The 13,387-nt window shown below is 32.2% G+C and overlaps 2 protein-coding genes across 2 annotated transcripts; both read left to right on the top strand.

Moving 5' to 3' along the window:
• Window positions 1-116: 116 nt before the first annotated feature.
• LOC120272543 (probable 6-phosphogluconolactonase 4, chloroplastic) lies at window positions 117-2,239 on the top strand. Its single transcript, XM_039279383.1, has 3 exons — window positions 117-304; window positions 389-524; window positions 1,561-2,239. The coding sequence occupies exons 1-3, from the start codon at window positions 144-146 to the stop codon at window positions 2,047-2,049; spliced, it is 786 nt and encodes a 261-aa protein (XP_039135317.1). The 5' UTR covers window positions 117-143; the 3' UTR covers window positions 2,050-2,239.
• Window positions 2,240-7,384: 5,145 nt separating this feature from the next.
• On the top strand, window positions 7,385-11,673 carry LOC120272099 (GTPase-activating protein GYP7-like). The gene is made up of 5 exons (XM_039278842.1): window positions 7,385-7,938; window positions 8,831-8,966; window positions 9,230-9,279; window positions 9,740-9,793; window positions 10,197-11,673. Exons 1-5 carry the CDS (start codon window positions 7,769-7,771, stop codon window positions 11,434-11,436), a joined length of 1,650 nt encoding a protein of 549 aa, XP_039134776.1. The 5' UTR covers window positions 7,385-7,768; the 3' UTR covers window positions 11,437-11,673.
• The last annotated feature ends 1,714 nt before the right edge of the window (window positions 11,674-13,387 follow it).

The raw sequence follows: 13,387 nt of genomic DNA, 5'->3' as shown, positions 1-13,387 counted from the left end.
CTTATTCCCATTATATTCAATTCCCAACATTCTAAAAAGAAAACGGGTTCGAATCTGAAAATCTTATCTTGGATCCGACCCGATAAGGTTCCTTTATAAATAGTCTTCACAGTCCCCACTGAGAAAGCTCGTCTTCTTCATCGATGGCATCCAAAGAGAACCAAAAGGTTCTCATCTTCGACACCGAAGAGGAGCTCTCCATCTCGCTGGCGGAGCACACGGCCAAGCTCTCCAACCAGATCACCAGTCACAGCGCTACATTCACCGTCGTCCTCTCCGGCGGCACCCTCATCGACTCTCTGAGGTGAGTGAATGATGATCCCAACCTATTCCACCAATTTTTTTAGGGTTTTTGATCTTTGGTTTCTTCAATTGATTGGAAATTCAGGAAGCTTGTGGGATCTCCGTATGTGGATTCAGTGGATTGGGCGAAATGGCATGTGTTCTGGGTCGATGAGAGGGTTGTGCCCAAGGATCATCCAGATAGCAATTACAAGCTCGCACTTGATGGATTTCTCTCCAAGGTCAAGCTAAGATCACTGCTTTTCGTTTTCTTTTTAATCTATCTTTAGTTTCTCTTAAATTTATTACTGAATCTTTAGCATGAATGTGCTTCCTTTTCTTTTCGTTTTGTTTTTGTGATAAATTTTAGTACTGAAATTAGCTACTTTTTGTTTGTTGGGAATAGTGAGTTTTGTGTACTTTTCAGAGGTGTTAGTCTCATACCAATTAATTTAACTTTTGAAAAACTCGAATTGTGCCATCAAATTGGTTTATTGTACTTGTTGCTTGTTTGGATTTTTTTCCCCCATAATTGGTGCAGTTATTAGTCTCCGGATCAATGAATTAGATAAGTGTTTGTCCGAATATATAATGAATGGCATGAAATTAGTTTATTTTACTCTTTGGTGGTTTAGAATATTGTTTTTATATAGTAGGTAGATATATTAGTGCCAAATCAATCAATTAAACAAGTGTTGGTTTGAAGAAACAAGTTTGAGCTAACCTTTTGCACCACATGTGAAACTAGCATATGTTTTTGTCTCTTCTTGATTGGGCCCAAACAAATAGAGCAAAGAAGTTTTTTTTTTCTAGAAATGGAGAATGCATATCTTTTTTTGAAAAATTGTGTTAAATCATCTCATGTCTCTAACCATCTCGGTGAAATGAGGGGGTTTTAGAAGTAGATTTTATGTCACATCCGCCTAAAACATTCACTGGAAGTTATCGGGAATTGTCCATGAAGTGGGAACATAAACTCTTATACCGCCAGTTTTTTCTTGTTTTAGAAATTCAGCATGTGGTTCTTTTCAAATTGAATTGTGTTAAGTTGTCTTACATTTACATATCTACCGACCTCTCCAAAATTATATGGGCAGAGTGAAAATATTTTGGAAGTGTGTTTCATGCCTATTCTTCCTAAAAAATCATCATAAGTCAGGAACTATTGATGAAGTGAGGGCATAAAATTCTTAAACCTTTGGCCTTTCCAGCTTGATGAGACTTTTTCAAATTTGATGATCAAACTCAATTAGTGAACCCTAAACGCCTTCTTGTCAGGTGCCGATTCCAGCTGATCAAGTTTATGCCATTAATGACACCTTGCCACCTGAAGGAGCCGCAGATGATTATGAAGCATGCTTGAAATATCTAGTCAGAACTGGAATTCTTAAGGTCTCAGCTACCACTGGCTTCCCAATATTTGATCTCATGCTACTAGGAATGGGTCCAGATGGTCACATAGCTTCTCTATTCCCCGGCCACCCTCTACTCAACGAAAAGGAACGTTGGGTGACCTACATTAAGGACTCCCCCAAACTACCACCTCAGAGAATTACCTTTACATTTCCAGTGATCAATGTGTCTGCTAATATTTTCCTTGTGGTAACTGGAGCTGAATTAGCTGATGCAGTGAAGAAGGCATTAGGCCATGATCATTACAACTCTGAATCCGGTGCTCTTCTTCCTGTTCAGAGGGTTTCACTTGAGAATGGAGAGTTCACTTGGTTTGCTGACAAGGATGCTACTTCAAAGTTGGAAATTAAGTAGACAAGGTAACTCTGCTTTATATATATATATGATGGTTAAGTATTGAGCTATCTATAATATTATGGAGTTGCAGAAGTTTAATGAAAACCAACCTTGTATTCCAAACATGAATTATATTGTAATGCAAGCTATGTTTGGATAGAGAATGAGAATGGTTTGAGAATAAAAATGCATTATTAGGTTGATGATATTTTGGTGTTTTTACATATTTATCTTTTTATAAAGTTTCAATGTATATAACTGTGTTGCACAATTATTCTCCATTGTCTTACATTTTTGGTCATATCTCTTGCCCCTTTTCATCTGCTATCACTTAATATATAATCATTTTATTGATTTTTTTTTTTTTCAAATTGATGTGAAATTTTTTATGACAATAGATTATGATATATATATTTGTATTTATGTATATATGTATTAAATTTGAGTGTGCATTGCCCGTGAGCAAGAAACAGTTAAATTTTGTGAGACAGAGCATATTCACAAGAAATCCAAGAAGTATCACTCTTTTTTGGTTTGTGGTTTTGAAAGCAGGCATTGATTCCTTATAATGGTGACCTCCAACTCTTCCCATTCTCATGTGATTGATACTACTTGTAACAGCATGTGCAGACATTGCATTCCCATGTGAAAATGGGACCCTCATTCCAATGCTTCATCTTCATCTCTATTATTTATTAATTAAACTTCTTAATTGCTTATTATTTCTTAATTATTCCAAAAACCCACTTATGTAGTAATTTTTAAGTCAATTCATGTGTTCTTCCTTTCATAGTCACATTTTTTTTTCCTTTTTTCTTGATTAATTGATCTTTCAATCAAAGAATGCTTCAACCTTTTAGTCTATATTAAAAATTGCTAAGAAATTACCATTTCTTCCTTGATGACTATCTTCTTCACACATGTATGATTTTTAATATACCAAAATTATATATATATATATATATATGATAAAATATTATCTATGGATGTTCATAGATAAAAAATCTATGGATGTTCAATTATCATTCATTGGATCACGCTGTGTATTGTATTTTTCTAAACAATAATTAGTATACTTGTTACTATATTAACTATTGTTCATAGATTTCTTATCTATAGGTGTCTTTAGATAAATGATCATATATATATATATATATATGGCAAAACATCCTTTATGGGCTTCCATAGATTTGTAATCTATGGACGTCCCTCAACAGATAGATCGTCCATTTAACGATTTCTATCTCATTATTAACCCCGGAGATGAGGTTAGTAATATAATAAAACAATAACCGTTACATAATGATTTAACGATTGTTGTGAGACGTTCATAAATTTCTTATCTATATGCATCCATAGATAAGTGATCTTTGATAACTTAAAAGAAGAGATGAAGAAAACTGCACACTTTATTCATAATCATTGAAGCCTTTATAAAGGCAAAATTCTAGAAAGATAATCTCTACTAATTTGAGTTTTAATCAACACACAACTAACTTAAATATTTAAATCAAAGATATCCTAACCAAACTAAAATAAACATCATTATCTTAACAATCTTATATATATATAACTTATTATCATCATCATCATTGATAATTTTAGTTGTCATACTAAAAACTATGCTGACAAAAGCGCAAAAGTTAAGAGGTGAGGTATGCAATGTTACGTTCAATAAATATGATTATTTCAGCTAAATTAATTTTTTTTAAAGCAGATCATGAAATATTTTATTTATTAATTAATTTTATAAATAATATCAATTAATTTATGCTGAAAAGCATCATCATTGCCAAAGTAATTTTATTATGATTTCATTGATAATTTGATTGGATTTATATAGAAATAAATATACCAAAATATTCAAAAGTCACTTATACTCTCCTTTGGTAGTTTATTCTCCATAAGGGATGCAACTTATTATTATTATTTTTAATTTAACCCAATAATAAAAATATCCACTTTAATGATTAATATGCAAAGAATTGGTAATAAATACACGTTCCATAAGTCATTACCACAAGTTGTACACTTTGACCAATTTGACCACTTTGACCAAGCTCTTGTATAGCAGACTTTGATGACCAAATTCTAGGGACCATTTATTAATGTGCTCATAAAAATAAATAAATTAATTAATAAATATCACTAGTGGCGCATCATGCACCAGCTTTTCTTCTTTCTTGCCATTATTTTTTCAACCCATGTTGTAAAAAAGCAAGACTTGATTTGATTGTTTACCATATAAGATTAATTTTCTTTCTCTTTTGTGGCTTTTTTACTTGTTACCAGTGAAAAAAAATTGTTATTACTGCATGCTTTTTTAATTTAATTTTGTTTTATTTATATCATTTTAAATAATATATATAATTAATGTTATTGAAAAATAATTTTATCTAAAATGTATTACAAAAGAAATTGTCTGAAAATAGAAAATAAAAATTTTAAAAACATGAAAATAATATTTAAACAAATAAGGGGTGATGAGTAATTTTTTTTTTTTGGGTATTTTAACATAAATATTTTGATTCTATCTTGTTTAGGGATAATTATGAGATTTTACAGGGGTGCAGATGCAAAAATGACTTACAAAATTCAACTCTGAATGCAACCTTTCATCCGTTCTTGGGTAGAAATTTCATGGTTCGTTTAAAAAAATAGAATTTTTTATCACGAAGGAACATTATTATTTTTTTCTTTTTAATTTTTTTTAATTTTTCCATTTGTTTTTTACAATGTTATATGGGATTTAATATTTATTTCCTTTGACTGATGCTGAAAGGAGAACTGATTTATTATAGTTAATGCTTTAATTATTTAATGCAATAATAAACTAAAAAACCATTAAAAATATTTATCAAATCAGAAAATTGAAATTTATTTAGTTACAAATTTGGAATTAAAAATTTGCTCTATTTTTTTGTAACTATGAATTTTTGAGAAAGGCGACAAGTGGACGACTGGACAAGCAAGCGTAGTAGGACATGAGGTTTGATTTCGGGTCCTCTCCGAAATGAACGTCCTACGCAAGAAGCCTGATACTAATTGACCCAAACACTGTTGATAACTATGAATTTTTATGCATATGATATTATATATATATATATATATATTTAAAAAATTATGTATATCTAAACCTTGACCTAATTTTAAATAAATTAATATATTAATCAAAATAAAAAAATCTAAAAAAAAATTCAGACAAATTAGAGAGATTCTAGAGGGGAAAAAGGCTTCATTGACTTAATCTAAAGATTAAAGCATTTTGAAATTGGATTAGGTTTTGTCTTAATTAAACCTCACTTGATTAGATGTAATCACTATAATATTTAAAATATTAAAAAAAATTAAAAAAATAAATTATAGAGTTTGACCAATGGATTTGGGATCCTTTGATTCCCAAGTCTATTGTTACATTTTGGACACCTGTTAGGCCCTTACTTTATTGATTATTAATTAAATAATCAATAAATCAAGATGTTTTAATACATAAATTATAATTATAATTTTTATATCTTAATCATGTTTGAAAACTTTCACCGATATAAATATAATTTATTCGTGTTTGATAATATCGCCCTTGATTTTGTACTATATTCGATTTATCATGGTCTTTATTTGGTTGCTTACCAAATTTATTTCAATTTCTTATCTAAACTCTATGGCATTTATTGCCAAAGGGTAAAAAAATTTATTAAAAAATATATGAAATTAAAATAAAAAAAGATTTCAACTATTTCAAACATTAATCATGAGTGAAGGCCTTGAAAATAATATCAAAATGATTTAACTATAACCATATTTGGTAGAAAATTACATTAGAAACATTTATTTTTATTTGTAAGCTAATAAATTTTTTTAGTTTAAAAATCAAAATAAATATTTAGTATAGACGTACACAGATATAAAATTTGTACCTTAACATACTTATGTTCTTATCTTTTATGAACTCTTCAGTAAAAACACAAACAACCCTGGTTCTACAGGAAACATGAAACTAATGGATAAAAAAATTGTTGGTGTTTCGATATAGTTTAAAAATATTTTTTTAGTTTTTGTTTATAATATATAAAATAAAATTTGAAATTAAAAAATAAAAATAAAAATAAAAACAAGAATTGGAAAAAAAGGGAGGGGCCCACAAAGAAAGCATGGAGAAAGCACAGCACTTTGATCACTTCTTCTCTTTTGTTTCTAAGTTTCTTTAGTAATTAGTACTACTAGTGGGGTCACGCAGTTTGCCGCGTTTATTTTAATTAATTAATTAATTAATTAATTCCTTTTATTTTTGCAGTCTTACCCCTATAAAATCTAACTATTTAATATACATTCCTACAATGTTATTTATCCAACCCCATAAAAGATAATATTACATATTCACAACCCGGTATTAGTTTTGGTTATTGTATATATGCACATATTTGCGTCTAATTAATTAATTAGTTAATTAATTAATTATTATATATAATATATTTTTATTTTCAAATGAGTTTTTTTTTTTAAATATTTTGAGTTATAACAATATGTATAGTTCTATACATCCAACGAAGATAACTAACAGTAGAAATTTTAAAATATGTAAGTGAACAAATTATAAAATATTATTGCATGAATTAATATAAAAGTAGAATCTTTGCTAGGGTGTATAATGTATATATATACTTTTAATTTTTTACAAAGCATACATAGAAATATCCTATTACGGATATGAATGTAAAAAATTATAAAAAAATAATTTATAAATAATAATTTAATTATTCAATATAATCACCAATAGTCTACTAAAGCAATATAAACTCCCAAATATATATATATATATATAGAGTTTTTTGAAATTTTTTTGAAAATTTTCCAATTATCTATAAATTTTTTTTTACTTCATAAATAACCACAGTCACAATAGAAGAAGAGTAGTTAAAACACTTGACTGTTATGCAGGAGATCGAGAATTTGATTTGATTTTTTTGATTGAGTCTTAATAATAATGTGCATGCGGTGGCTTATTCACGTATGTTACAAAAAATACTCTGATCTTTTTTATTTTTATTTTTAATTTATGAATCATATAAAACTACACATTTTATTAAACCACATTTTAAATAAAAATGTCATCTTTGAAAGTTAACATTATAGTTTTTTTTTATTTATAAATTTTAGTTTATTAATTAACTTTAACTTATTTCTTAATTTATATAAATTAGTTAAAATAAAAGTATATATATATAAATTATAAATTTCAGAGGATACATATACATATATATATAGAAAAAAAATATTAAAATATTATATATTTTTTGAGGGGCATATGTGAAAAAAACTCTTTCCCCAATCACTGAATCACATGTCTTTCCAATTCCAATCCCACAATTCAATCCAATCCCAACTTGAGATCCAGTGCCCACTCCTCCTCACTCCCTCTCTCGGTCCAAACCCGCGTGCTTTCAATCGCTTTTTCTTCGATCTTTTCCTCTTCGTGCTCCACCGAGAGATAGCGGAGGAGGAGGAGGTTGATGGTGGAGAATCACAGAAGGAAAGAGCTTGCGATCGATGGTGTTGAGGTCTGCCAAGGAGGTGGAGCAGCGAGGAGCTGTGATCTGGAGTTCAGGCGGCGGCTTTTTGCTGCTCGTCGGCGGCACGGCCATGGCCGTCGTGCTTATCTCTTTTCCTTGGTAGTCAATCATCTCCGCCATCGCCGCCACCTGGTTGTTGTTGTTGTAGGAGTAGTAGTAATTAGTAAATGAAAGCGCTGAGACGATCGCATACTTCGTCGTCGTCGTCCGCCTCTCCGTCGCCCTCATCGTCTTCCGCTTCGTCTTCTTGGATTCATCTGAGATCGATCCTCATCATCGCGTCCTCTAACTCCTCTTCCTTGCCCTCTTCCACTCCACACATCCCGCATCCGGATCGGTGAGTCCTGCTTTCCCTTTGAAATTGCTGCAATTGAACTTAGATAAGGGAAGATGAAACCAATTTTAAATCTTTGGGTCTTGAACGTTGCAAAGATTGGACTTTTTTTTTTTCGCATTTGATGCTCTGCTTGAGTTTTTGGAGCTCCTTTTCTTTTGTTTCTTTCCATAACTTGCAGTTTTAGAGATCTATGCATTGCTAGCATGGATGTTTGAATTCTAGTATTTTAAGAATTCCCACTCACAAACTTGGATGCTTGGTGTTAATTCCTTGCAATGTGAGATGCATCCGTTTTTGAAGTTTTTCCTCCTAAATCATCTTCTATGCCATGAAAATTTTCCTCTTGGGAGTAAATTTAGTTCAATGACTCATGAACATCTCTTTGGCAAATTTCTATAGAAATTGCAGTTAGAGTATTTCACGTGTGATCCTTCACTGGATTAAAGTTAAATGGATGAAATTTCAAATGCTCGGCACTATAGCTTTTGATGCATCCTATGCTTGTGTTAGGGTTGTTCCTTTAGTGCTAGAAAGTGGATCCAAATGGGCAGTATTGTATTAAGAGCTTTCTATTTTCTAAACTTGTGTAGAAATAAAAAATCAGCTGTTTGATCATGATACAAATATGTTCAATTTGAGTCTTTTTTTTTTCTGCTTCTTTCTTTTGGAAAATTGCCACGTACTTCTCTATTCCGATTTCTTTCTATATTGGATCATACTGTAATTGTTCTCTTTATATTTTTTTCGCTGTTTTCTTTGCCAATTTTGTTGTTCTGCTCATGCAGGTAGTGTTTTGTGGATCAAGTATTTTTATACTGATTGGTTTTTTTGATTGCCCATTCTTTCTATTTTATATTTTAACTTTGGTCTGTTGCAACTTCATTGTTTGCAGAGGTAGCCTTAAATCCCCATGGTCCAGAAGGAAAAGGAAACATGCACTTTCTCGTCGACAGTGGAGCGCTTTGTTTTCACAAGACGGAAAGCTTCGTGATGGAGGTGTCAAGTTTCTTAAAAAAGTTCGCTCTGCAGTAAGTACTAAATTAAATTCTCCTATTTTGTTAAATTCTTGCCCACACTGAGTTGCTCCGAAATGGTTGAATGTGTGCCACATGGTAGTGAACTTTAAGATAGAAGGTTCAAATATCATTTTATTGTCACGTAGTGCTTATCCAATAGCTTGGTGCTATTCGTCTGATCCGATGTGGGCAAAGCTTTCTATTCCAGTATTTTGTCCGGATATGCTTATAGTGATCAAGTGGTCATCCGACAGTTCTCTTTAAATTCTATGCAGGGAGTTGATCCAAGTATCAGGGCGGAGGTTTGGCCTTTCCTACTTGGAGTGTAAGTTTTCTAAACATATTATTTGCTGAACTATTTTTACATACGTGCACACTTTCTGTTATATACTTCAGGAAATTATTTGAGTCTCGGATTCATTTTATATGCTATCTAATGGATCAAGTCATGCTCTTACATGCACTTGTGTATTAGGTTTTCATGTTTTGTAACAAGATTTTTCTGAAGTAAATTTCCCACGGATGATTGAGGAATAAAATTACAATGTGAAATATGTTACTGTTGCATCTTTATAGCTTGCAAACTCTCATCACCACTGTTTGTGAAGAACATTTACTTTAATCAAATATTATGTTATCACTTTGTAGTGTAGTAGTATCATGTTGGATATGCTGACACAATATCTTTTCAGTTTTTTAGTTTTTTCTTTTTTAAAGTATATAAAGTAGGAGCTACACAATGATGAGCAGTCCCTTTACCTGATTCCAATGTTCTTATTATGCAGCTATGACCTGCACAGTTCTGAAGAAAAAAGAAATGCCACCAAAAGAAAGAAAAGGTATTGACAGCTTTTAACATTTTTATTAGCAGTAATTTTAGTTTATCCATTAGTAATGTTCTTTTCTAGGATACTAGGAAAACTCTTTGGGTTAACCAAACCTATAGTATGACTGTATGAACATGTGTGTGACATTGTGGATCCATGATTAATATCATTCTTTCCCTTTTTCTTTCTTTTTGGAGCAAAGTTATTTGGCACGGTTCTTTTTCTTTTACTTTTTTCTTTGAGCAAAGTGATTTGGTGAAGTTCTTTTTCCTTTCTTCGACTTATTACAGAGAAGATAAATTTGAGTATGATTGTCACCATAGTGATCATCCTGATACTTAATTAAATATGTTTTTAGCAGTAATTATCAGATGCAGCTTTGCATAACATAGCCTATGTTGTGTTTGTTACGCAGGAAAGAGTATGAGAAGTTGAGACGACAATGTCGACAAATTATGAAGCCATGTAACAAGTCCTATAAGGAAATAAAGGGAATAGGTGAAATTAATAATGCAGAAAGCCCCATCTACGACGAAGACCCTGAATCTCCTGGCTCTGAAGGGGAATTTGGGGCAAGGCCTTCCATCTCCATCTGGGGTGATGATCCAGATGACTGCAATCCAGACCTAAGGCTGCAGGATGAAGTCTCTGCCTCAAACTCTGGTAACATTGAAGAAAACACCAGTGGAGTCACTCAGTCAGATCCATCTACAATGGAAACAGAATCATCTGACACCGAATCCTCCGACGAAGATGAAAACGACAACATGCCAACAGAAGAGAGCATTGAGACTGATCCAAAATTCACTAGAACAGCTTCAATTAAGAGAGGTGATTTCTTAAAATCTAATCGAACACCAGAGGACTTCACAACATGGCAACGGATCATTCGTAAAGATGCTCTGCGAGCCAATGCAGAGTGGGCCTTATACTTCCCAACACAAGCCGAAGTTTCAGAGGAGAAGGCGCACCAATCTGCTTCGGCTGTTGGACTAGAAGACTATGACCACTTGGAGCCGTGCATGATCTACCATGCTTCCCGTCTGGTTGCCATACTAGAAGCCTATGCACTCTACGACCCAGAGATCGGTTACTGCCAAGGGATGAGTGACCTCTTGTCACCAATAATTTCTGTGATGGAGGAGGACCATGAGGCCTTCTGGTGCTTCGTTGGGTTCATGAGGAAAGCCCGGCACAATTTCAGGCTTGACGAAGTGGGCATCCGCAGACAGCTGAGCATGGTCTCCAAGATAATTAAATACAAGGACTCACACCTGTACAGACATCTCGAGAAGCTGCGAGCTGAGGACTGCTTCTTCGTGTACAGGATGGTTGTGGTCATGTTCCGAAGGGAGCTGAGTTTCGAGCAAACATTGTGTTTGTGGGAGGTAATGTGGGCTGACCAGGCAGCAATCCGAGCAGGGATCGGAAAGTCAGTGTGGGGAAGGATAAGGTTACGTGCCCCGCCCACCGACGACCTGCTGTTGTTCGCCATTGCTGCCAGTGTCCTACAAAGGCGAAAACTGATAATTGAGAGATACAGCAGTATGGATGAGATATTAAGGGAGTGCAACAGCATGACTGGGCAACTAGATGTTTGGAAACTGCTCGACGACGCCCATGATCTCGTCGTTACTCTTCACGACAAGATTTAGCTGAGCATCTTTGTTTCTCATCCAAATGTTATTATAGAAGATATAATTCTTTTCCTTTCCATGGAAATTGAAGGGTGGGAATGTGTAACTCACTTGAAGTTGGGAGGGAAGGTGTCATCTTATTTGATTTAAAATGTTATACTGAGTTATGAATGTGTCTCTTGTGTTGTATGTTGGATCAGAACTTGTTACCATCTTGGAAAGGAGGAAGGTTTTATTGAATTTTTATTTGTTTTACTTTGAGAAATTCACTCATCTTTGATTAAATAAAGGATTTATTTTATGGTGAGAATTCAAAAGACTCAGTTGTAATTTATTACCCAATATATATATATATATATATATAAACTCTAGAGGTTGGTGTGAAATATATTATTTCGGGGGTTAAATTGGGAAAAAAAAATATTTTTTTTGTTGGATTTATTCCAAAATTTAGTACTTTAAAGACAATTATCTCTAATTTATTTTTAATTAATAGCTTTAAATGAGAGATATGGATAGAGCGTTCTTTTGTAAGAAAATTTTTTAAGACATCATTATATGAATTTTAAGTAAAATATAGAGATTAACAACCATTGCATTATGCAGTGGATGATGTCGGACCAATTTATTACACTATCATACATGTCTGTCCTAGGAAAAAAAAAAAACATGAGAGAGATTTATCATATTCATTGCCTTTATAATATATATATATATATATATATATAAATATCTATCATGCATGAAAATTTCATAGGCGATCTTCTTTTTTTTTGTTTTAATTGGGATTTAATTAGTGCAAAGTAGGTATTAATCTTTAAGAAAATAATTTATCTCCTAATAATCCCTATGAACTTAAATCTTGTTTAGGCTTAAACCAATCTAGATATCAAAAAATTTCAAATTGAAAATTCAGTTTATATTATTTTCCAATCATGACTCAATGTCAGTAGAGTTTTTGAACTTTCTGCTCTATGACAAGCTTCACATTGTTCAGTGAATTCATATCATTAATTGTATATAATTTAATATTTTTATAGATTTAATAACAAATATACATGATTTTATTAAAAATTATTGATAGAAGTTTATTTAATATTTCTTAAATTTCTAAATAAACATGTAAAAAGAACCCAAAAAAAAAAAACTTTCTAACACTCCCAGACAAGTGAAAAAAAGACATGAATTATCATGCGTCAGCGTCCTAATGAAATTGAAAGTAATGTTCGGAAAAAGATAGGGAGGAGCTTTGACAGAATGTGAGAAACAATGTGGCAATTGATTCTGAGAATCAACAACTTTGGTAAGATTTACCATGCTGGTCAAGTTCTCCATTAATCTGCTTCATACGCTAATTGATATGTAGGTGAGTGCCGTGCTAGAGTCGACTATTTATTGTTGGCCCAAAATCAATGGCCCAAAACCAACTCCAAATCAATTAACCCAAAATTAATGGCCTCTTAATCCATGGATTATAAACCAAGGGCTCATTAAAGCATCAACATGAAGCTTTTGGTTTTGTGTGGATTTGTGGGTTGGTTCCTCTCTATAAACAGAGAAGATGAGCTTCTCATTCAAACACAGCTTGAGTAAAGAATCAATTGAAGAAACAAGTGAGAGTGAGAGGAAATTAGAAAGAAGAAAAGTGTGGAAAAAAAAAAAATTTTTAGAGTTAGTCCATTCTTCTATTATAAGAGAGAGTTCTGGTTTTCTCCTTGTTATTAGAGAGTTTGTAATTCTTGGAATTTTTCCACTTAGTAAATTCTTCTATCTTTGTCCGTGGTTTTTTACCCTAATTATTTAGGAGTTTTCCACGTAACATCTTTGTGTCCTTTATTTTTCAGTATTATTTTTATTTATTTTACTACTGTACTGCTCTATTCGGTCCTATATTTTACAATAATTATGTGTATAAAGACGGACTCTAACGAGATCATGTAGAAAATATCAAGAGGGAGAACCATGGGAA

Source organism: Dioscorea cayenensis, chromosome 11 (assembly GCF_009730915.1).
Source record: "Dioscorea cayenensis subsp. rotundata cultivar TDr96_F1 chromosome 11, TDr96_F1_v2_PseudoChromosome.rev07_lg8_w22 25.fasta, whole genome shotgun sequence".
NCBI classification, from domain to species: Eukaryota; Viridiplantae; Streptophyta; class Magnoliopsida; order Dioscoreales; family Dioscoreaceae; genus Dioscorea; species Dioscorea cayenensis.
Note: the sequence above shows the minus strand (reverse complement) of the source record. Positions and strands in the feature narration are given on the sequence as shown.